General features: G+C 37.2%; 2 protein-coding genes across 2 annotated transcripts; both read left to right on the top strand.

The window, feature by feature from the left end:
• Positions 1–1,377: 1,377 nt before the first annotated feature.
• Positions 1,378–4,145, top strand: LOC120633874. The gene is made up of 2 exons (XM_039904255.1): positions 1,378–1,471; positions 3,844–4,145. Exons 1-2 carry the CDS (start codon positions 1,450–1,452, stop codon positions 4,131–4,133), a joined length of 312 nt encoding a protein of 103 aa, XP_039760189.1. The 5' UTR covers positions 1,378–1,449; the 3' UTR covers positions 4,134–4,145.
• Positions 4,146–7,203: 3,058 nt separating this feature from the next.
• On the top strand, positions 7,204–25,705 carry LOC120633698 (acyl-CoA synthetase short-chain family member 3, mitochondrial). The gene is made up of 13 exons (XM_039904016.1): positions 7,204–7,239; positions 7,825–7,968; positions 13,146–13,296; positions 14,264–14,408; positions 17,643–17,787; positions 18,771–18,867; positions 19,459–19,658; positions 20,656–20,887; positions 21,472–21,631; positions 23,128–23,275; positions 23,410–23,555; positions 24,050–24,281; positions 24,846–25,705. Exons 2-13 carry the CDS (start codon positions 7,851–7,853, stop codon positions 25,121–25,123), a joined length of 2,052 nt encoding a protein of 683 aa, XP_039759950.1. The 5' UTR covers positions 7,204–7,239; positions 7,825–7,850; the 3' UTR covers positions 25,124–25,705.
• The last annotated feature ends 421 nt before the right edge of the window (positions 25,706–26,126 follow it).

Raw genomic sequence — 26,126 nt, forward strand, 5'->3', positions numbered from 1 at the left:
CAGTCACCGGCTAACGTGTAGTTAAATGAAAAAATAAAGATTGACATAATTGTTTTGCGGTTTTTCTAGCTAAGCTATATGTTCCCGCCACACAACGACCCACCATTGATATACGAGTGTAAACCGCGAGAGTGAATAGGCAACTAAAAATTAAGTATTAAACTATATTCAGATATAAATGGATTAGCTAGAGTTTTTCGATTATGAACGTATTGACAGTAGGCAGTGGTTACTTATGAATCGGCACTCATGTACTTTACTGTACGATCATATTTATCAGTTTTTTTTCTATCTGCGTTAAACCTCCCCTTCGCTAGCTCTGAAGCTACTCGGTCTCAGCTCTATATTCCTTACCGTCTTACGTATAAGAAAACCGTTTGCTGTGTGGTGATGGCAGATCGGAATACTATTATCACCACCTCTCCTCCTTCCGCGGATGTCGAGGCGACGAAGGGAATATAACGCGAGAACTCTGCTGCTCGTTCTCTGTGCTACTACTACCATATGCTGTGGTCATACCGCCTGCTTAGCGTGAAGGGCAAACCCTTCCGTTGGAAGAGGCCATTAGTCCTCAAGTAAACTGTCTTAGGCTAATGTTTTTGAGTGTCTGGGTGTTTATACGTACCTATATTCTAAGTATTTATGTAACCTAACCACCTACCTCTTTTCTCTTTTTTTCCTTTTATGCTTTTGGTTGCCTGGACGAAATCGCTATGTAGTGATACGACCAAAGGGTAATCTGTTGCTCTAACAATATCTCTGTACCTCCTTTTTTTCTTTGGCGTACATTAAAAGTGTATTCATTCATTCATTATTGATAAAAATATCCATCAGTTATCTTAGTACCCATAACGCAAGCTACGCTTACTTTTGGGCTAGATCATAGATGGCGAAGTGTATATTGTAGTAGTATATTTATTTATTTTATTGGCGATAATCTGGTATAAACTATACGTAATTTAGCGAAAAGGAACTACCCACTCAAAAATATTTTCAGTTATTTACATAAGGCCATTTTATGTAAAAAAAATTGAATGTAATACCTACAACACTTATTGTTTATGACATAACCAACAATGAATCCTTACTTGACTCCTTTGCTAACGGAAGTCCTCATTGGAACATTTTATACCAATAACTCGTTCTTGTTTTTTCTTACTTAGGTGTAAATACCAGAAGAATACTGAAAATCGGATGTACCTAGAGCGGGAACGCATAGCGGCAAATAACGTAGGTATTTAGGTCCGATAATAATTATTTGATTAAGATTTTGCTCTACCGATTCAAACTTAAAATTGAATTTGTTAAGTTTTTCTCAAGTAGCCCGTCATTATGAGCCTATTAAAACTTACATTATTTTTAATGGTTTATTTCATTTTCAATTACATTTCTAACTATCCGCTTATACGTAGGTGTTTAAGTGTTAAATTACGAATAAATTATTGGAAAATGCTACTTCTACTATGTACTCGTAAGTATTAGAACTATTTAGTGGCCTGACAAATAAACGTGAAATATAGGTATTCAATGTTGTATCACGCTCTGGCATTTATAAGGTGCTCTTAGCGTGATAGTCGTTATTTATGCAAGTGTTGTATGATAAGAGGTATTAAAACACGAACGCGGGTTTACCACACGAGGCGAAGCAGAGTGACCGACACCGGAGCATCCTCAGAAGCGTGTGTTAGGAAATAGGGAATTACAGCACTTTATCTATGATAAACCAGATGATTATATTAAATATATGAACAAATCATAGTTTGTATACTCATTGATAATGTATTGAAAATAGAATAATGGACTTTTTGACAAGATATAATTTTGGCGGGAAAGAAAAGTTAGCACGGAAAAAAATGAATTAATTGAGAAAAGGAGATTAAGTGATTTATAATGGTTGTGGCGAAACAAGTCGTATGTACTGTGGAGTTGTTAAAAGTTGTTGGTACTATGGTTGTACCTGATGTTGCATCAGATAAGTATATCTCATCCTTTGGATTATTTATTGGTATCATATATGGAGCCCTAGCGTAATTTTATACCGACAGTTTATATAGCAGAGGTTGCTCCTATACAAACAACTTGTTCCAAAAGTCCTGATGTTATAAGTGATAATAGTAGTTATGTTTGACCTGCCTTAAAATATGTCTTGTATCAAAGGGCCTAGCGTTATTACATATGACAATGTTGTAATTGTGTTTATAAGTTGTTTTAATTGATTGAATAAAAGAGCAACGGTAGAGTTTCATGCCAGGGGTCTTCTCTGCCGAAGACAGCATTCCGAACTGGTAGTAGAGTCATTTGAAGGTAACAAGTAATATGAATTATAGAGAAGCTTAATATACAGTATAAGAGTCAGTCCAGTTGTTTTATTTCACTCAATGGGAAGTCAGGTTTATAGAATACAGACCCACAATACTGCTCTAAAGCAGGTTGGTGGGCTTTAATGATTTCTTTTATAAAATGAATACTTTAATAGAAAGGAAGAATAATAGTCATGAGAATAAATGATTACTGCTAATAAACTAGGTATTTAGCTTCAATAGTACTGTTGATTAATGAAAGATCTAAGTGCCATCCTGAACATTGTGGGTATTATAGTTAATATCGAAATACCTACCATCCATCTCCTTATATTTATTTAGCACATTCATACATTTTGACATGTTAACACTAATGTTAGGTTTTGGCATAACGGCAACTAAAGCTAGGAGCCCACAACCAACTTAGCCAGGTATTTTTTTTGTTATCACCATCATTTATTTGCGTATTTATATAGTTATTTATTTAATACTAAAGTATAAAATCTATCCTATTGAATATATTTTTTTAACACGTGCGTAAAGTGACACTGCCGAAGATCTTCTAGATGGAGTATGAAGATTGAAGAAATTTTAAATTACACCGTATTGATTATCCTTGCGACTAGTTTAGACGTTATACTAATTATTAGGCTGCTAGTAGGTAAATAAGTTCATTATTATAAGCGTTTAGATATTAAGATTTCCTGTTTGGTAACTTGAAGAGCCAATTATTTAGTAATACGAATAGATTCTGTAAGAATTATTATTTAATAGAGTCCCCGAAAGGTTTTATTGGCGGTCGGACACATTCACGCTCGGTATTTCACGACGAGTTATCGACTGAGAATTTGATTTAAATAGGCCACTGGCCCGGGGCTTTGCAACTAGAAGCATCTCAGAAGTCTTTTATTGCGAAGAAAATCCTGCAACCTGAAAAATGGTGTCGCTACCCCCACCACGGGCTGCGATGACCTGAACGAGGTCGAAGAGTACGACTGGAGAGCATCGCAGACGGGCGCCGACCAGCGCACGAGACAGAGCTCCAACTCTGTCTCAGAACATAAGGCAGGGTTCTTATACCTGCCTTATTTCGCGTCTCGTCACCCAGTGGGACACGTTCCCTTGGCGTTGTTTAGCAATTCGATGGAGCCGGCTGCACGCACAAAAAACATGACGTATGCGGCGTTACCTCGCTCTGAGGCGTTCCATTCAAGGCTTGAAGTGCAAGCGAGAGCGCGGAACGAGCGACAAAGAGGCACAGTCGGCCTCCGCGTTCGACATCTGTCTCTCTCCTACTTGAGTGAGCGATGCGTCCGGACAGTTTCTATACAATAATACATTTACATGTTTTCGGAAAGGATGAAGTGCAGCGAAAAGTGAATGCGGTGTCAATGTTTATAGCGACTATAATATCTATCAAACATGCAACAGTTTATCAGTATTTTCTTACGACGTTGTCACGTTCAACTATCGTCAGTAAGCCGACTTTACAGACAACCAATTTTTATTTTAGGTAGGTACCTTACTTTACCTATCATTCCAGTGCTGCCAGCAATATCCCATCAGTACACAATAAAAGTTCAAGGAACAGTCGAGATGGGTGAACAGGTCGCCAGTATGTTGAAGGCGCTCTATAACCACCTACCCCCGGACGTCCAAAGCCTCGCTTCGCTCATCCAGAATACCGACTTCGTCCGCAACATGCAATCTACAGTACAAACAAAACCGTATTTGGACGAAGTAATGGAGAGTAATGCTGTAGGTCACATCTATGGGCGCCATGATGAAAAGGAGAAAAGGAATCTGAAGGAAATCAATAATGTACATATTTGATTACCCAGTAAATAAAACCTATACCTACAGCTTTTCATTTTATTCAAAGTCAAAGTCAAAGTCAAAGTCAAAAATATCTTTATTCAAGTAGGCCCATAGATGGCACTTTTGATGCGTTCATAAGAATTACACGGTATTATTAAATTCAAATTCAAAATTCATTTATTTAGGTAGGCCTACTCTATAAGCAGCTTTGGAACGTCAAGTCTGTCTGTTTGTTGTGACTCTACTACCAGTTCGGAAGGCGAGAAGAAGCCGGCAAGAAACTCAGCAGTTGCTCTTTTCCAACATCAACGATTTACAATTAAATATTAATTTGTTCCCAAAGGTGTGTGAAGTTCACCATTCCGCACTGGGCCAGCGTGGTGGACTACGGCCTTAACCCTTTCTTACCGTGGGAGGAGACCTGTTCCCTGTAGTGGTCCGGTAATGGGTTGATATGACTAGAAATTTTCTATATTGTGAGAGATGAGCGATGTCGGACGCTTCCAAGCCTTGTCAGTAAGAAATTCATCAATTGTGTATTAGAAGCGGCGATAGTTTAGTGGTTAGGACTTCGGCTTCATTATCGGAGTGACCGGATACGATCCCCGACTCTAATTTTTCGAAGTTATTTTCGTTATTTATTTAAGCTAACACTTGGTATAACGGTTCTAGTAAGTCGGTGGCTTAACTTTATTATCATAAGGACTCTTGTTTTGTCTTGCAAATACCATATTATTAAATATAAATATTAAATTTCTACTATTTTCTATTTCTATTTTCTAGTAGTACTATTTCTGTGTATTTTTCACCATTTTGATGACCTATTGGACATAGACCTCCTTCATTGATCTGGAAGCCTGGTATTCTTCAACTATTGGTAATACCAGATCCGGATTTTTGCCGCGCGTATGCAATTTCGACGCCGTCAATTATGGTGCCGTGTGGTGACGGCAGATAAGAATGAAGTTGTCACCACCCCTCTTCTTCCCGCGGGTGTCGTACGAGGCGACTAATGGAATATAACGGAGAGCGGGCAGGAGCGTCCCCTGTGCTACTACTACCATCTTCTGCGATCACCAACCCGTCTGCCTTGAGTCCAGCAGTGGACTGTAAAAAGCTGTCAATAATGATTATAAGCAATTTGTGGAAAAACCTCTATCTACAGTGTTCCTTCAAAACAACGATTTATGGTCCTTCGAGGGGATAAACAGATTTCGTAAAAACAGGCAATTTAGCCTTTACCCACTTGCTCGTTTTCCCGGTATTCATATGAGAAATAACAAAGCCAAAAATATCTTTATTCAAGTATATAAATAAATAAATATACTTCGACAATACACACATCGCCATCTAGCCCCAAAGTAAGCGTAGCTTGTGTTATGGGTACTAAGATGACTGATGAATAATTATATGAATAATATACGTAAATACTTATGATGTATAGAAAAACACCCAGACACTGAAAAACATTCAAATTCAAATTCACATCCAAAATTTCTTTATTCACGAGGCCTATCACAGGCACTTATGAAGCGTTCATACATATAATGTTTACATAATTGTAAGGGGATGGTGATAACTTCGTTCGCCAACTTAAACCTTCTTGACACTTCAAAAAGCATTCGGCGACCTGGGCGGCCTGCTCAGCTTCTGGAGTGGCCTCGGCTGGCTGGAGTGACCCAGCGGGGAGCCGCATCCGTACAACGGATGGTTCAGGCCAACCAAGTAAGAAAACAGGCCCAGGAAAAAAAAAATCTAATGTTACAGCGGAAAATCCGACGAAACCTGTTTCTATTATATTCTCTAAAGGAGTGTGACCGGCCGGCGTGGTACAGCTTTAAACCCTTTCCGTTCTGAGAGGAGACCCATGTCCTGTAGAGGGCCGGTAATAGGATGATAACGATGGTAATATATAGGTAATCTAAAAGCGTTTTCCTAAAACAATCTTCTACTTCTTTGTATGGAAACATACTTATATGTAGTTAATAGATACTGTACACGGACAAAGAAGCGAGCAACCACTAGATTGTAATCAGTGAAGTTTTCTATGAGTCTATGTTAAATCAATGTTTTCAGGGTTCCGTACTTTAAAATCACTTCTTGAAAAAAAATAGAAGGTACTGCTCGTATTCAAAGGATTCCAAGAAAAAATTGCTATCAAAATCTGGTTTTTTTTTGCAAATCATGCAGTCTAAGATGGTAACGGGCTAACGTTAGGTGTATGGTAGTTATATTAAAGCCATAAACCTAATGGGTGACATCATCGTACCAGAACGCTAAAACGCATCGTTGCACGTCTTTGCCGATAGGGTCGTTACTAGCCACGGCTGTCGGTTGAAGCCCTGCACCAAAACTGACCAGGGAAAATGGTGGGGATGGAATTCGGCACCTCCAACTTAAAACAAGATCACATATATATTTATGTATAAATATATACGTATAATGTATACTAGCTGACCCGTGCAACCTTTTTGCACCCAATCGGTTATTACCGGAAAACACGAATAAAATTCATTTTCAGACATTTTCTTTAAATGCTAGCTAGATCGATTTATCGCCTCCGAAACCCTCTGTATACTAAATATCATGAAAATCGTTGGAGCCGATTTCGAGATTCCAATTATATGTATATAAAAGAATTGCTCGTTTAAAGATATAAGATATTTTAATATATATTTATAAATAAATTGTTTATTGTTATTAGGTTCACAAAACAGGTAATAACTAAAAGTAGATCGAAATATAAGTAAGTAATAACAAGTTTTGTTCTAAGCTACAACCCGAAGTATGTGTAGTTGGAATTAAATTAAACAAAAGGTAAAGTATAAAAATAAATTAAATTATTTATGGTGGTGCATCCACCTACCTAATGATGTAATGATGATGAGGTACGGAATCCGTTCAAGGCACGCGCCGTTTCTGCGCCTCGCCTCTGAAGAAGTCGAAGGAAAAAAAAATTTCAGTGTGTGCAGTTCATACATAATTCACTGGGATCGGAGGTGCCTCATTCACATTCATAACACACGGGAACACGAACAATAATGAATACGTAAGCCATGTTGCACTATTTAATGTTAACACCACTGTAAAACAGAGCGGACGTCTGTAAAGTTTAATATTAGTAAGTAGACAGCGCTCTTATACAGCTTTTAGTTTTCACTACGACCATTATGAAACTATAACAGACCTTAACTTGTGGGTTACGTTAATTAATTATAATATATATATTTTTTGGTAACTATGACCCAATTTCAATATCTCAACTATCTCTAAATTAATATAAAGATTTAGTTTTAATAATGTATATTATTAATTTAGTTTATGATTATTCTTTATATTTAATAAAGATTTAAATATAAAGAATAATCATAATATACATTAGACATTAATATTAAATTTAAATAGTACAATATTTACAAAATATAGTTTCATTTGTTGTACAATTTATAGAAGTACTTAAAGTTGTTAAAGTTTAGGGTTAAAGTACAAAACCTTTGGGTGATGTAAAGCGTCTCAAAATTTAGAAGAAACTATAAATTTCAACTAATGTGTTATTCTGACGGAAACATAAATAGTTCTTCTTGGGTGCTCACATCTCAGTAGATTCAAAAGGGTCTTGAAAAATAGAGAAACCATGTATTGTTGCATCCATAAAAACAGTCATTTAATATTTAAGGTATGTCTTAACAGTTAATTGGTTTTTCAGAATCAGGAAGTCAGTGAGTTAGTAAAATGAGTCGGAGCACGGAAACGGAAATGAAGGCGAAGATGGACAAGAAAAAGTTTGAAACGTCCATCAGTGAGCTGAAAACCAGGACGTTTGTGACCCCTGCCGACATGGCGCATTATGGTGAGATTGTTTTTTTATAACTACTCTTTATTTTCGAGAACAAACCTAGTATGTTGCGCTATATCTAAGTGCTTAAAATAGAACAGACAATAGAGGCAGTCATTTTAATTCCCGAAAAACGACAGGGTAGGTACCAGCCACGTGCACGCACCTACAACTTTTCTAAGTTATGTGTGTTTTAAGCAATTAAAATATCACTTGCTGCAACGGTGAAGGAAACTCACATTGTGAGGAAACCTTAATGCCTGGGAGTTCTACAAAACGTTCTCAGAGGTATGTGGCCCAGTGCTAATTGGTGGACAATGGACAATAGCCAATGGCCAATAGCCAATGGCCAGCGTGGTGGACTACGGCCTTAATCGCTTCTCATTGTGGGAGGCCGGTAGGGGGTAATTGGTTGATATGATGACGATGATGATGATGATAAAAGGTAGGTCATCTGCTTTTTTCCAACGACCTGTTCTCGATCATTTCGCGGAGCTTTTGAAACAACGGGAAATACTGGTCACCTAAACAATGTGCGTTCGATTACATAAGATTAGAGTACAAACTCTTGATCGCTTTGATGTAAAAAGGCAAACATTTTGCATGCAATCTCACCTGCAGGCTGATTATGTATTTCAGTTGACACCAAATTTAGTTAGCCACTGTTGAAAGTTGCTATCGAATAACGCGCAAACCATTACTATACAGTACGTTATTGTAATGAACTCGGAAACTTGGTTTTTATAATGCAATGAATCGATTAATTGTGACGAAGTGATGCCGTTTCTGTGTGTCAGTTGACACAAAAGTTTGCCATCAAATAACGCTCAATAATTACGCAATTGTATCTGCCAACCGAGTTGAAATGAATTCAGATGGAAACCTATGGATTTTAAAATGCAGCATATGTTTTATTTAGCGGCACTGTATTTTTATGTAACGTAAATGTTTTTGCAGTGCAATCAAGGTTTTTGTAATGCATATTATTCACTGAATATGCTTTTGTTTGGGTTTATCGTAGGAGGATGTGTGTTTGTTTTTCATTTTCCGAAAAATTAGGAGGAAAAATTGGGAGGATTTTTATGAAAATTATAGCATGAGGTACGTACACCAAACTTCTAAGCAGTTTCTTATATATACACGGCTGATTGACACTGTGGGTAGCGACTGCTTTCTGAGTCCAAGGCTGTGGGTTCGATGTGTGATGAACATGATTGTTTCTCAGTGTCTGGGTGTTCATCTATATATTGTATATTAATCAAGTATTTATGTATATTAACAATAAAAATATTTATCAGTCACCTTAGTGCCCATAACACAAGCTACGCTTACTTTGGGGCTAGATGGCGATGTGTGTGTTGTCGTGATATATTTATTATTTATTTATTTATATATGTGAAGCGGTGATAGCGCATTGGGAGGGAGCTCGACTTCACTCCACTTTCGGGAGGCCGAGTTCGAATCCCAGCACGCACCTCTAACTTTTCGGAGTTATGTGCGTTTTTAAGTAATGAAAATATAACTTGCTTCAACGGTGAAGGAAAACATCGTGAGGAAACCTGCATGCCAGAGAGTTCTACGTAATTAACTCAAAGGTGTGAGTCCGGTGAAGGAAAGCATGAGAAAATGCATCACCAATCCGCACTGGGCCAGCCGCGTGGTGGAATACAGTGTATAGAGTACAGTGTGTGTATTCATTCATTCATTCATTCATTATATTATTAACTCATTATAGGCCCACTACAGAACACTGGTCCACTCTTACAATGAGAAGGGGTTAAGGCCGTATGCATCACCATGGGCCGCTGGCCCAGTGCGGATTGGTGATGCATTTTCTCATGCTTTCCTCGGTTTCACGGTTAAAGCAAGTGATGGTTATAATAAAAACGCACATAGCTTCTAAAAGTTAGAGTATCTCGTGTCCCTGAAAAAAACGAAGTCTTGCCCACTAGGCTATCACGGCTTAAGGTTTTCCCCAATTTCCAAAATCTAAGACAAACAAACAAATTATATTTTAGATTTTGATTTAATTAGTAGGTACACAGAACTAAGAACATGCACCGCCCCCCCCCCCCCCCCCCGACTTTAGTGGTGTTTCTCGAATAGACGGTTAGTCACTTCATACCATTTAGCAGTTGACAGTGATTATTTTACTTCTAATGTACTAAACGTTTGCCAAAATGGCGAAAATGGAAAATGTTTGTGAGCTAGCAACCTTCCGCGGGTGTGAAGTGAGACGTGCGCGGGGCGTTTTCACTGTTTTTGGGTACAATGCATTGCATGCAATAATTGCTGAATGAGGGTTCCGTATGTTCTTAATTCTATGGGTACTAAGAATGATGTCGTCGATCGTCAACGGAGACTTTATGCTGCTATTCATTGCAAAGTTACATTCTCTGTCTCTGATGATCTTCCTCAGATCAATAAAATATTAGAATCGACTAGACGTTAAGGCATTTTATTATGGGGTATTGCTGCTGATATAGATTCTATTTTCGTCCTGCAGAAAAGGGCTGTTCGTGCGATATATAAAATGGGTCCAAGAGAGTCATTACGGTACATATTTCAAAATTTAATTTATGTCCATAAAAATATAACAAAATTTAAAAAGAAAATGGACTGTAACAATATTAATATTGGAAGCAAAAATACACTCTTTGTGCAGTTTGCTAGGCTACACAAAATTGCTAATTCTTTCAAGGGCAATTGTATATAATTTTATAACAAATTACCAGATGAAATCTTTGAGATGTCTCTCAATAAGTTCAAAGTTTATATAAAACGTAAGCTTACAGAAAAATCCTATTATAATATTAAGGATTACTTAAACGATAAAAAGGCTTGGGTGTGAATTGCTCTAGCTTCATAGCTTAATATAAATTTACTGTGAGATGGTATTTACACAAAAAAAAATTAACCCGGCTAAGTTTGTTGTGGACTCTTCTTAGACCAGGACGCGTTTGGAACCCTCTTAGCTTTAGGTTTAAGTTGGCGAACGACGTTATCACCATCCCCTTACAATTATGTAAACATGTATGTATGAACGCTTCATAAGTGCCTGTGATAGGCCTACATGAATAAAGAAATTTTGAATTTGAATTTGGGTCAAAATATATAAATAGTCACCAAAATACGTTTACATTTCACGGATATATGAAGTAACATCGCCCAAAAATAGCTTGATAAATAACATCCTTTTTCAATAAATTCTTTGAAAATATATATGAAACCTAGTTATTGATATCTTCAATTTATGTCTAACGTAGATATAACAATAAGAACTAAGTAGGTACTCCATTGAAAACTATTATATTTTCCAAGGAAGTCATGCGATGGTCCGATTACGTATTTTTAGCTTCACAATAGGGAAGCATTGTTAAACAATTCAATAGTTTTCTTAAAGGATTTGGAAGATAAAGTGTCTATTGAAACTTTTTTGTTACATTAGTTGACGCACATCCTCTCGAGTATTCTTCATCTAATCTACATCAGCATCAGTGGCATTATAAGGGCATGGAGGCCTTATAATGCCACTGATGGACTTGGGTATGAATTGCTCTAACTTCATAGCTAAACATTAACTCGACTGTGAGATGGTGATAACAAAACAAAACCTGGCTAAGTTATCTGTGGGCTCCTGGGTTTGATCCTGTCGGTTCCGAAAATTTTATATGCATTTTAAATTTATAAAAAAGGAGCATTTATGTTCTAAAAGTTTATTAGCGCGTGTAGAAATAAATAAATAAATAATAATAAAATAAAAATGTATTTTAACTTTGCGGAAGCTTGAAAACATACTGGAAAGCATCCTGGAAATGCAGAGGGGTACACCCTCTGCATTAGCGTAGGGCCAAACAAATAGGCTAAACAAACATACCGATTTCTTAATAAACATTGTCAATCTTCCGAGGACCTGCCAAGTTCCTACGACTTACTAATAATCGGGACGTGTGTGACCTAGATGTAGCACCAAATAATGTATGTCTTTAGGACCAGCGTCTAGTCTAGGTTGTGCGTCGATTTTTTCGTCATATTTCATTCCTGATTTAATCCCTTTGGGGGTAAAATACATACACTGTAGTAGTCGGGTAGACTTTTAAAAATACTTAATTTTAAGAGCAGAAAAACAGAGTTTCGTACAAACTTTAAACCCCTTGGGGGTGGGTTTTCAAGAAAAATCTTTCTCAGTGCGCGGTTAGGTCATCACCAGAAACCTACTGTTCCAAGTTTCTAACCCCAGCTGCGCGTTGATTTTCAGTCAGTAAGGACTTTGAATTTTATATATTCTGTCTATATATCTTTTAAGTAGTTAGTAGTATTAGTTTTATATATCTTTTAAGTATTCTGTCTATTATTCGGACTTTGAATTTTATATATTCTGTCTATATATCTTTTAAGTAGTTAGTAGTATTAGTTTTATATATCTTTTAAGTATTCTGTCTATTATTCCAAGACGTGACTATTTTTTTTTATTGTTCAATACCATATTTCACTACAATCCGTTCAGCATGAAGTGGTTGATAGTACATTTTACTTTTAGTTTACGCACACCGAGTGATTCTCCAATTTAAAATGTCACTTTTTTTATTCTTTATTGCTTTTATAAGTGAATATCAATAGACTAATGTTGAGAAAAACACTATTTTTAACACTCATGATATTTTTAAATCTCTTTTTATTATTTAAACTTATTAAATTTTTTTTTTAAAAAGTTCTAACTTGGACGTCCGTGTGTCTGGATGTGCGGATCCCGTATCTTGTGGTCACGATAAAGAGCGAAATACTTCGCTCTTTATTCGAGATTTAATTTATATTTATATTCGAGATACTTTTTTCATAGGCTTCAGTATTTTGAGGAATAGAAGCCTATAACTTTTCACGGTATAATTAAATGTTGTTTAATTATTATTTAATAATATTTCTTTAATAATCTCAAGTTTATTGTAATGAATGAGATTATGAGCCGTTATCTTTTGGATTTTCCAACTATTTTTTTTAAACCAGATACTCGGGACGAGGAAATGTGAGTTCCGACCTGTGTATCCATTGACGTTTTAGCTTAAAAATGAAATAGCGACCGTTAGCTAAATTACTTTAAGTAAGACCGTCTGGTTGACTTCAATCTACAATCAAGGCGGATTTACGGTGACAAAAAGTATAACTTTTTGAAAAACTGTTTTTTTTTTAATTAGATGACGGGGCAGTCACAGAAGATTACCTAAAGGCGTACGCACACTCCTTGGAGCACCCCGAAAGCTTTTGGGCAGACATTGGTAAAGAATTGGAATGGACCCGACCATGGGACAAAGTTATTGACGCAAGCAACCCGCCTTTTACAAAATGGTGAGTAAATTTTACTATAATCCAAAGTAGTTAATTTTTTTACTACCTCCCTGGGGCATTGATCGTTATATAATTTCTGAATTTTCTGATGTCTGGTCTGGCTTTGGCCGTGATTTAGCGTTCCGGTATGATGTCGCGTAGAAACCGATTGGGTTTATGGGCATTGGCGTTCACAGGGTGTCTGTCCAGGGTAGGCATATGGCTTCAAATTGAAAATTCCTCCTCACAAACGACTTATATAAAATTTAAGGGCAGGGCATTTGTATATATATGAATTGCACGGTACTTACACGGGTATGGGTTACATATAACTGCCATACCACTAACAGCACTTTAGCCAAGGCTAGCTCGTTACCATCTTAACTGCTGGTTAGATTGCAGTTAAGGGCTAACTTGTAGTGGAATAAAAAGTGAAAATAATAAACCCATTTCTCCATTTAACAATTTAAATGTTCGGGCTTTCTCTAGAGTTTCTTACGCGTGTTTGTTTGACTTCTGTATTAAAAGCGACGATGAGTAAAAGGTAAAGAATAGAGCACAGAACTAGGAACATATATAATAGGGTGGCGCAAGAAAAACGTCTATTTTTTTAGTCTCACGTGAAAAAATATCGGTTTTCGATGTTTTATGAGCTGTCTCCAAAGGACAGCTCAAAAAATATTTTTTAAAAGGTCGCTCAGAATTTTTTTAAAATTTCAAAAATCATCAAAAATGAAATTTGGGTGTACACGGGGCTTTTACACTGTTTTGGGACACAATGCACTGCATTCAATAATGGCTGAATGAGGGTTCTGTATGTTCTAAATTCTCTGAAATAGAGTTTGCACTTCTGTCTTCTACTTGGCATCGTACTAAAACGCTAAATCGCTTGGCAGCACATCATTCGGTAAATCAGTACCTAACTAGCCACGACCGAAGCCTCCCGCCAGACAAATTACCAAGTCTTTACCATGCTCTATGATATTAGGTGGCTTGGAGGGGAGATGTCCGTGTGCCACAACGCGGTGGACCGCCACGTGGCGAGTGGTCACGGCGGCCAGGTCGCCCTGGTGTACGATTCACCTCTCACCGACACTGTGCAGAGGATAACGTACTCTGAATTACAGAATCAGGTAATTATTGACTGTCAGATATTTTATTAAATTAATTAACTTTTGCACAAATAATTTGATAGTAATATTTCAATTTAAAAAAAATTACAAATAAAAATGGTCCAGAGGTACGTACCGGGGATGGAACTCGGTCCGACCGAAAGGGAAGCCGAAGCCTTGCTCACTAGGCTATCGACGCTTTTGTGTGTTAATAAAAATATAAAATTTAATTTACTTATCATCACAGAATTAAAAACATACAGAAACCGTGTACACGACTAATACTGAAGCGTCTAAAACCACTCCACTTTAGATTGGTTTCTCTAAGAAACTGTTAGTCACTCCATACCATTTAGCAGTTGACAGTAATTATTTTACCACTAATGTTCTAAGCGTTCACCATAGAATTTGTGACCTACCAACATTCCGCGGGTGTAAAGTGGTCGTGACGTGCGCGGGGCTTTTTCACTGTTTTTGGACACAATGCACTGCTTACAATAATGGCTGAATGAGTATTCTGTATGTTCTTTATTCTATGCTCATCATAAACTAGATGACTACTAGAATGCTTCAAAAATTGCAAAACAAAAATGTCATGTCATGTCAAATGTCATGTTATCACTACATAGTATAAAACAAAGTCGCTTCCCACTGTCTGTCTATATATGCTTTTAACGGATTTTAATACTTTTTTTTAATAGATAAAGTGATTCAATAGGATGGATTGTATTTTAGTATTAAATAAATAAATATATAATTACGCAAATGAATGATGGTGATAACAAAAAAAATACCTGGCTAGGTTAGTTGTGGGCTCCTAGCTTTAGTGAAAGTTATGCCAACATCTAACATTAGTGTTAACATGTTAAAATGTATGAACGCTTCATAAGTGCCTGTGATAATGTCTCCATGAATAATATATTTTTGAATTTGAACACATTTTTTTCTCGCTGGACCCTACGAGATAGATCGAAATAATTTACTACAGTATTGTACACCCTAAAAACAAAAAATGTTTATATCAAAAAGGTAACCCACAGTAACAATTTTTACCTTTAACATTTTACGAAAGAATTATGGGTCATTTTAAACATGAATTTTCAATTATAATGAATTAAAAATTCCAATTAAATGCATTAGATACTTATGTTGTGATTTACACGTGGATAAAAATTGTATGATCAGAATATCTGAGAGGATATAAGGGATGGTTTAGAGAGGATGGCGGGCGCAAACTCATTCAAACTCCCGAAGTCCTAATTAGAAACTCCTTTTCATAAACACTTACATACATTGAACCCGTACGAAGCCGGAGCGGGTCGCTAGTTTGCAATAATTTATATAACCTAAAGGGCTATTACAATCGATAAACTTAGATCACGCGAATTCCTTTGTATAAAATTTATTAAAGAAATAGGTATACCTACTTAAAGTAGCTTCGAAGTTTTATTAACCGACTTCTAAAAGAAAGAGGTTTTCCATTCTTAAGGGTTATTAAAAAATCAACAATAATGTAACCCAAAGTAGCAATTTATTTTTTTGCTTTTTAGCTCCTGGGCATGTTGAAGTCGGTTTTTTTTTAAATTAAAAATAATCTTTTACCTATATAAAATTATACTAAAACAAAATATTAATATAAGTTACTTATAAGTTATATTATTATAAGTTTTTATCTACAGTTTGAGGAAATATAAAATTTACCGTTGATTTATTTAGTTGCTCTAGACTTATAAAAAAGGCTTAGTTATATTAATGACTGCCAATTGGCGCAGTTTGCAGCGACCCGACTTTCTTAGACCAAGGCCGTGGGTTCGATTCCCACCACTGGAATTTTTTTGGGTGATGAGCATGAATGTTTTTCAGTGTCTGGCTCAGTATGTATATTCTAAGTATTTATGTATATAATTCGTAAAAATATTCATCAGGCATATTAGTTTATTATTATTATTAATTTCTGCATCACGGTACAAGAACCGTAGCTTAGAGGCGAAGACTGGGCGGCTGCGAATGCTAGAGAGTCCCAGGTTCAAATATTTTTATATCACCATCATCAATGACCTTCAGTCCGCTACTGAACTAAAGGCGTCTCCCAACGGGAGGGTTTGCCCATAATCACCACGCTGGGCTGACAGACGGGCTGGGGATCGCAGTAGGTGTTAGTACCTAGTTGCACAGATGACGCTGCTGTCCGTTCTTAGTTATATTACCGCAGTCGCTACGTACGACAGCTTACTACCGACAATGTGTCCCAACAGCACACAAACACACAGCCAACACGGCGTCTTCACCAGCGAAGACGAGGGCCCCGATTTCTGACGTCATCCGGACGTGCATCCTTACCACGGTCACGGGGACGTTCGGGCTAAACAATGATCTGGCCAAAAGCCCACCAACACTCAGACTAACGTCGAACCGAGCCGAGGTCCGAGCCCTCGCAGGAGGCACCCTCGGGTCGGCGTCTTCCACTCTTCTCCCGATGTCGTCGAGCCCTGGGGCTATTCTCATGGCGAGCTTTCGCGCTCGCCCGACTCCCCCGGTGACGCCGTAACAACCCCTCAGGTGGTTATCGGCAAGTGTCCATCCGAAAATCGAAATCGTACGACAGCAATGGCACGGATTTTATAAACATTTTAAAAATTTATAAACTTGAGTAATCCTTAACAAAAAGTGGTTATTACCAGAAACGGACATAATTTAGTAATATCTGCATATTGTCTGACAAAAGTACATAAATCCTTTGTGCTTTTAGATTATGTAGGGGTAGGTATATGCATTTATAATATGATACCGAAGGTAATATTAGATTTACCTAGTTTGCCTAACTTTGAACAATGAGTGAATGAATGAATACACTTTTATTGTACACCGCAGAAAAAAGTAGTTACAGGGATATACACACAGAACAAGAGAGTACAATTTGATGGTTTTGTGGTTACATAGCGTTTTCTCCCAGGCAACCAAGGACGCAAAAAAAAAAAGTAAATAAATGAGAAATAAACTTTTTACAAATCTATAAATATAATATATTACTGTTTTATTTATTATTATACTATTCGATTATATATAGGTATATATATCACATATAAATACAAATAAGATATAAACAATGTATTTAATCAAAACGCATTTACTAAATCGTGGTTACTACACCATTGGAAGCTGACTATCTTGGCTTCTTCTCGGTGAAATAACCTTCAATTGTTTCAGACTTGTTTCAAATGTGCTTATAAGGCTTATTTTTTTGGACTTTGGCAGGTATCAAGGCTGGCGGGTAAGTTGTCTGCATTGGGCGTTGGTCGAGGCTCGCGCGTGGTCATCTACATGCCGTTGGTGCCGCAGGCGGTGGTCGCCATGCTGGCCACCAACAGGATCGGAGCTATACATTCCGTTGTATTTGGAGGTCAGTTCTCTATGTACTCCTTTTTTAACCCCCGACGTAAAAACGAAGACTTGTTATAAGTTTGATGTGTCTGTGGCATGGTATTCGATTTTTTCTAAAGATGAATTCGTCGGGATTGTTCTTAGCTATGTTCGATGAAAATCCAAGATGGCCGCCACCACAAAATGGCGAAAAACTATTTTTTTGCTCAATATTTCAGAAAAACTCTCGAAAATTTACTTTGAGAAGTCTATCCGACATCCCAACCCTCTCATAGATGCGACTTCTTGTTACTCATCCAACCTTAGCGCCAGTCTCTCAACAAGAGGAGGCCTAAACATATCCTTCACGAGCCTGACGATCAGATTACTACTGACAATGCTCCCTATCAGAACACACAATCAACCTATGCACAGCGTCTTCGCCGGCGAAGACGAGGTCCCCGACTTCTAACGTCATCCGGACGTGGGCTCGCACCACGTTCTCGAAAGCGTGCGTACTAATCACTGTACGTAACCCTTTCCAATCGTAGCCTGAGCCGAGGTTCGGCCTCACATGAGGCGCCCTCAGGCCGACGATCCCTTCGCTTCCTCGAGCCCTAGGGTTCAAACTCTGCCTGGCAGAGCCCCATTCCGAGGCTCGCCAACAAGCCCGCGTTACGCTGTTAAAATCATTAGGGTTAATAAATTAAAAAAAAAATGTTGCTCAACGAGCTCTGTTACGAAAAGTTCGATTTTCAAACGCATTTCAATATAGGTACTTAAGTAGTTCTTTTAGTGCCCTCTTTATCGGTTATCTCTATCTGTGTGCAAAAGATCAGAACATTGTTTTTATTTATTCCGCTACAAGTTCGCCCTTGACTGCATCTGACGAAATGTTAGTTATCTATTAGGGACAGAATACAGTAGGGGTGGCAGTTATAATAAGCCCATACCCGCAGGTATACCTTTTAGCCCAAGAAACTGAAATAAGTCATCAGTACAACTTCCTTGGTTTCTTCTTAGGATTTGCTGCAAGAGAACTAAGAACTAGAATCGAACACGCTGAACCAACCGTCATTATTGCGGCGAGCTGTGGCGTGGAACCAAATAAAATAGTCAGGTCTGGATTCACAGTATCCTTTATTTTTGATTTGCTGCGTAAGTATACTTTTCTTAACACCAAGGACTGTTAAGAAGTTCGTTGTTAAAATAAAAATATGTGCAATATTTACCTATATGTATGACATTAAACAACCATAGACATGTTGCAGTTATTACACTTAAATCGTGAATTTTTAACAATGTCCGGAAACATTTTTAATGCCCACTGATTTTTAATTTGGTTAATTTCTGCTTTTTTAAATATTACTTATCCTATGAAATAAATATTTACTACAATATTTACGTGAGTTTAGTTAGTTTTGTGGTGCCGACGCATAACCATAATGATAAAGCCATAGATAGTAATCCACTCTTTCTCTCTCTCTCTCTTAAAATAATAGTTATATAATTAATTCTCTTAATATAAAATTGGAGAGAGATGGAGAGAGATCTTATATGACAAGATTACTCGCCATACCAGTGATCACGATCCTCAGTCATGAGGGAGCGACTAAAGAGAGAGAGAGAGAATATAAAATTACGCAGCTAGGACGTGAAATGATATAAAATGTTTGGTGAGCAAATTTTTTAACTCTTTAAATATTTATAGGTATAAAGACATTCTAGACGAGGCTCTCTGTCAGAGCTCACACCAGCCCGTCAAGTGTATAATATACCAGCGGAGGCGCGTGCTTGAGTGCAGCCTGGTCAAGGCCAGAGACATATGCTGGGATGAGGCGATGCAGGCCGATCCGGTCCCGTGCGTGTCTACTGAGGCTAACGATCCGATGTACATTCTTTACACATCTGGTAAATATAGCTGGTAAAAATACAAACACATACCACGATAATTATTAGATTTTTTCCTTGAGTTGATATTTACACTACGGACGGACAGCTTTTATTTTAATTTAATTTCCGCAAAATTTGATTAAATCACATTCGATTTATTGTAATTTAAAGCAAGCAGTTTTGTTTTTTTTTCAACGTGATAAACCACCACCAATATTCAAAACAGTCTACTACTGGACGGTAGGGTTCGGCCATAATCACTAAGCTGGTCAGATGGGTGGGTGATCGCAGTAGATGTAGTAGTAGCACAGAGGACGCTGATGCCCGTTCTCAGTTATATTTCCTTAGTCGCCTCGTCTGAAAACCGCGGGAATGTTGATAACTGTATTCTGATCTGCCGTCACTACACATGAGACAACCATTTGGCTTCAAAATGGCCCATTTTTTTTATTTAAAAAAGGTTAAGCTCTAGTTATCTGTGTCTTAAAGAATATTAAACAGCATTAACCAATAGGAGGGTCCAATATACAATAATTAGCTGCGGCTGTGGATTTCCATAAGCCCAGACTAAAGTTTACTAAATTTTGAAAATTTGCCCCGATAATAGAACTTGCAAACATTTAAATATAGCGTTATCTGTTCGTCAGTGAGGTCGACGTCTCACATTTGTTCATTGTCATTAAAAAAACTTAAGGACTCGGGTTTTATGTTATTGTTAATCGTAGATAAAAAATTATTCAATCGTATCAGTGTAATCATAAAATTCAAATTTCATACATAATTTATTCAAATATTCTTTTAAAAGCTCTTTTGAATTGCCAGATATCAACATTAACAAATCTGCCGTCACGTCAGTGCCAAATGTTTTGTTATGTCTGCTGAAAAGAATCTTGGTCATAGATATTTTAGGATTCCTTTCATTGCAGTCACATAACATGTATTTAAAAAATAATGTTCTGAAAATAAAGTAAGAAGTGTTAGTGTTTCTCAAATGAGTGGTAACTTTTTTATGTAGGTACAACGGATGATCCAAAAGGCATACAACGTCCATGCAGCCATGCAGCTACGCTATGTTGGACAATGCATACTGTTTATGGGTTAAAAAGGGGTGTTTGGTGGGCAGCATCAGATCTTGGCTGGGTGGTTGGTCATTCGTATATATGCTACGGACCATTACTGGCTGGTCTAACAACTGTGCTGTATGAAGGAAAACCAGATAGAACTCCGGATCCTGGGCAGTACTTCAGGTATTTTAGATTTTAACTTGGTAATCGATCATCATCATCATCATCATGTCAACCACTCGACGTCCACAGCTAGACATAGGTCTTTTGTAGGGAGTTCCACAATACACGGTCCTGGGCCGCTTGCCTCCAGCGGCTCCCAGCGACTCGCCTGATGTCATCTGTTCACCTCGTTGGGAGCCGACCTACGCAATGCTTACCAGTGCGGGGTCGCCATTCCAGCACATTAAGACCCCAACGGTTCTCCGAGCTATGTGCCCTGCCCATTGCCACTTCAGCTTAGCGACTCGCTGAGCTATGTTGGTAACTCAAGTTCTCCTACGGATCTCTTCATTTCTGATTTGATCACGTAGAGATACTTCTAGCATAGCTCTCTTCATCGCCCGCTGAGTGACTCCGAGCCTTCTTATGAAGCCCATAGTTAGCGACCATGTCTTCTAGCGGTAATTGATAATAGTATCCATTAGTTTGTATCGTGGCTTCTATTTCGACTTACAAATCCGTTCAGAACGTCTTTTCTCGTCTTTATCTTTAGGTTGGTACCTTTTCTAAGATCAAATTTATTATAAGATTATTTTTTTACATAGGATCATTGAGCAACATCGCGTAAACGCACTGTTCACGATTCCAACTGCGTTGCGCGTTCTGAAAAGGGCTGATCCTACGGGAAAGTATGCTAGAAGATATTGCGGAAAATCCCTAAAAACTATTTTTATCGCTGGCGAACATTGTGACCAAGAATCAAGGGTAAGAACCTTATTATAGCTACCCATACCTACTAATTCATATTCAACTACGCTTTATATTTTCATATTTAACTACGTTTAGTGTATAAATATTTAACTAAGTGTGACAAGGTAAAAGTAAAGAGTACATAGCTTCCACAACCTAGAAATTCAAGACGTCTTACGTTTTCGTGACGTCATATTGCAGTCACGTCGTCAATTAGGTATGACGTCAAATAGGTATACGTACGGTAGCTTAACAATATATTTATAACAATTTCAAAATTGCTTATAAAACGCCTAGTATATTCAAAATTCATTTATTTCAAGTAGGCTCACTTGCAATAAATGAAGTTTGGATATACTAGGCTACATGAAATTGGTAATTTATTCAAGGAAAATTGTATATTATTTGGATTTTAATTTGATACCTTCCCAAAACTCTAAATAGATATATATTGTGGGAACCTCGAATGGGGTCTTAAATCGCTCTATTTAGCTACTATTAATTATTGTAATGAGGCTGTAATGTAAATAACGCAAATCAATGAGTTGTTAACTTTTAATATAGATGTACTTGTTACTTAGTTAACAAGTGTAATTAAACTTTAAAATTACTTAAATTAACAAGACACATGAATTAGTCATGAATGTGTATTTTAATCAGCTATAGTTCAAATAAACGTAACTGATTTCAACTTTTATTGTTTTTGGTTTAAATGTTAATAATAGACCTTCCAAAAATAATTATACAAGTATGTTACTATTCAGGTAAACATCGCAAAAGGGTAAAATTAAATGTGAGGAGAACTTAAAGGAGAAAGAACAGCTTTGAACTACTTGAGACATGTTCAGAGGAAGGTGCTGAACTGTATAGGGAAATGGGGTAGAGGCTATGGCTGTGTATATCCCAGTGAAAATCGCTTTACAGACGAGAGCCTTGCCAAAAATATCATCAAGAGAATCCATCCCATTGCAACGACGTTTCGGATGCTTCTAGTTGTATAAGATTGATTTCCGGTTCGGGCTAATTTTGGGAAAATATTTTTTCTAAATTTGTTCTGGTCTGGCCTGATGAAAGGTCTTGCACGTGGCCAGTCACATAACTCCCAGAAAAGCCATAACGCCCAGGTCTGTGCATACACTAATGGACTTATTGCAATCATAATCATCATCAAATGCACCACCTATCTTTCCCCCAGTGGCGTGCATAGAGGGTATGCAGATACTGGAGATTTCCTTCATTTTATATAATCTGCGTGCATAGAGGGTACGCTGCTTTCTCCTCTTCCATAAGATAAAGGGATATAGAGAACCAAGCTGTCAAAGCGTTAGTAAAGTAGCTTTGTCATTAACCTCCTAGATTAGCGTTCTTTCAGTACTTATTAACTGCAATACGTATAAACATCAAGATAAATAGCGGTCCAACGAAACAAAGCGAATAAAGATGTTGCTGATATCAAATCGAAAACGGTCTACGCTTTTATGACGAGCACTTTATCATCTTGTTAATTGCAGCACTGGGGTGAAAAGATATTCGGCGTCCCAGTATTAAACCACTGGTGGCAGACGGAGACCGGTTCACCGATTTGCTCGGCCTTTCTTGGATACGGTGTGAAGGGTGTAAGACCTCACTCAACTGGGTACCCTGTTCCTGGATACGATTGTAAGTGGCTTATTTTTTTAAATAAAAAGATGATTCACAACCATTATGCAATTATTGAAGCTAAAAGATCACTGATGTTACTATCTAAAAAATTTAAGCCACTTATGTAAAGCGTTATTTTATTTTCATTACAGTAAGAGCTTTGAGGGAGGATGGGTCTGAATGCCATTCAGGAGAAGTAGGGCGTCTGGTGGCCAAACTGCCCTTGCCACCCGGCTTTGCTTCTACATTGTGGCAATCGGATGAAAGATTCAAGAAAGTATATTTTGATACATATCCGGTAAGTACCACCTATTTTACTAGCGTAGCGGCGTAATTACTGGTGGTCAGTTACTTTTCTGTCAGTTGCTAGCCGTCCTGTCAACACCACTCATTATCCAACTAGCTGTTCCCCGCAGTTTTACCCACGTCAACTACGTTCGAGAGGTTATGTTGTTTTGGTCATGCGGATACCTTACTCATAGACCTTTCCCGTACCGGGACGTAATTAGAATTTTTCATTTTCTGCTAAACAATGCGACATTACATTTTTGTTTAGATTTTAGATAGTTTAGCCAAAACTGACTTCACTTAGCCAGCGCACGCGGATAAAGTAGTCTTGTGCACTTATTAGCTTAGTTTAAATGTAGCGATTTGTGTACAACAGAATTAGCACTGTTGAAATTGATTAATTAATTAAAATAGTATCTGAGTAGTAGATTTATCCAATCTAAATTTTTTTTGTGTTGAAGAAGGTATGGGAGGTATGTGCTGAAGATTATGGGTGATTTTTAGGGCTTCTACGACACACAAGATGTAGGATGGATTAGCGCTGAAAACGCAGTGTGGGTGGTAGCTAGAGCGGATGACGTCATCAACGTAGCTGGCCACCGTCTGTCGACAGCTGCCATTGAGGATGTTGTACTTAAACATGCCAGAGTAGCTGATGCTGTTGTGGTCGGAGCTCCGGACCCAACGAAGGGAGACGTGCCCTTATGTCTGTATGTGATGCGACCTCCCCAGGATGGTAAGCTTTGGACTGTTTTGTGAGAATAACCATCACTTTCTTTTGGTTTTTCCTTTGTAGTTGAAATTCCAAAACTTGTAGAGTAGAATTATTAATTCATTTATTTCAAGTAGTCTAACATAAGCACTTGAAAAGTCAAGTAGGTATGTATGTTTGTAGTGATTCTACCTCCAGATCTCAAAGCAAATTTTGTCAAGGAGAAGCCGGCTCAGCTTTTGCTCATTTTCAATATCAAAATTGAATTTGTCTTGCGAGAGATGGAATCGGAGCGGTGTACATGCGAACAAATTTCTCTATAAGAAATTCATCAAATGAACCTGTAGTCACTTCGCTGTAACAGACGTTGTGTTTTAACACATTGTAGGTTTTGGCAGGCCAATGGTACTGGTCACCTTTTGTACATACTCTACTTTTTCGTTTGAGTTACTTTTCTCTATAGATTAGTTCCAATATTTATCTTTTATTAGTTCGTTAATGGTTGTTTACAAAAACTAAAAGTTCCCCTCAAAATAATTGCGGGATTTGACCAATCTCAAGGATTTTGATCCGAGCTTATGTTTTCAGATGAAGAAATCGTAGCCGAAAGTACAGTAACGCAAGAATTGATTGCACTGGTCCGACATCTGATTGGTCCCATTGCAGCATTCAGAAAAGCGGTTGCAGTGCCTGCTTTGCCGCGTACACGTTCAGGAAAAACATTACGTAAAGCCATTTCCAATATGGCGCGTAGTCAACGCGTTAAACTACCAGCAACTATAGAAGACCCTAGTGTGTTTGGCGAAATAAAGATTGCTTTACAAAAATTTGGCTATGCTGTTGATGCACCTGATCCGGAAATGTAATTATTTAAGTTGATATCCCAGTGTAATCCTATATTTCCAACAGTGTTTAAATGAGGTAATAAACCCCCGTGGTAACCACTTCCCGTGAATATTTTTTTCCAGACGTGTCTTTGCTCGTGGTAGAGCCCGGAAATTTTCATTTTAATTTAATTAGATCTTTTTTTAACAATATTACTCGATAATTTTATACAGGAGAAAGGAATATAAAGCTTGTTGATGTCTTTCATCTGAAACTTGTAAGTCTGCACAATATTTTTGGATGTATGATATTTGGTGAAGATATTAGGAAGATCTTCGGAGATCAAACTTTTGAACGGGCAACAAGTCTCTCGATATACATAATACTTAAATGAAATAGTGTAAGGACATTTATATCTTATTTAGTATTACCTACATTAACTTATATGATATTGAAACTGTTCTTTTATTCCTAGAATTGTTGACTAGAAGTCATATTTTGTGTATAAATTACTGATCGGACAAATATGATGTTTAACGATCGTTAAAATTAATTTACACTTAATTGTGTAGCCGTTAAGTAGAAAAGTAGTATGGTAAATTAAAAGTAGTGCTTTAAGTAAAATAGAGTGATTAAATTAATTAATAATATTTGTTATTAAGTAAAGACAATTTGGGTTATTTTGCTTTTCAGTTATTACTTATTACTATTATTTCAAAGTAACCAATAATTTTCCTTTTTTCCTGCTTGAGTTTTAATGAAAAGCCAACTTTCCCAAACTGATGATAACGATAGTTATTTTATATATTAAACATGCTAATGGGTAGAAAATAAAAAAATAAAAGTATTAAAATCCCTAGTTTTATTTATTATTCGTAGCTAGTTAAACATTCGTATTTTACTATACAAAATTAAGTTAAGCTATGTAAAAAACCAACTTATTAAGATTGAAAATCAATATTTTAAAATATTAGAGCAACGCTTGAATCAATAAAACCTGATCACAGAACGTGAATTCTATGATGATGAGAAACGAAGCCAATG

The sequence above is a fragment of the Pararge aegeria genome, chromosome 22 (genome assembly GCF_905163445.1).
Source record: "Pararge aegeria chromosome 22, ilParAegt1.1, whole genome shotgun sequence".
Lineage (NCBI taxonomy): Eukaryota > Metazoa > Arthropoda > Insecta > Lepidoptera > Nymphalidae > Pararge > Pararge aegeria.

Excerpts from the sequence above, each read along its gene's own strand:
- LOC120633874 (XM_039904255.1), top strand. The coding sequence starts at position 1,450 with ATGCTACTTCTACTATGTACTC. Across the intron at positions 1,472-3,843 it reads GCTACTTCTACTATGTACTC|TGCTGCCAGCAATATCCCAT; the intron begins GTAAGTATTAGA and ends CTATCATTCCAG.
- LOC120633698 (XM_039904016.1), top strand. The coding sequence starts at position 7,851 with ATGAGTCGGAGCACGGAAACGGAAATGAAGGCGAAGATGGACAAGAAA. Across the intron at positions 20,888-21,471 it reads GATCCTGGGCAGTACTTCAG|GATCATTGAGCAACATCGCG; the intron begins GTATTTTAGATT and ends TTTTTTACATAG. Across the intron at positions 21,632-23,127 it reads ATTGTGACCAAGAATCAAGG|CACTGGGGTGAAAAGATATT; the intron begins GTAAGAACCTTA and ends TGTTAATTGCAG.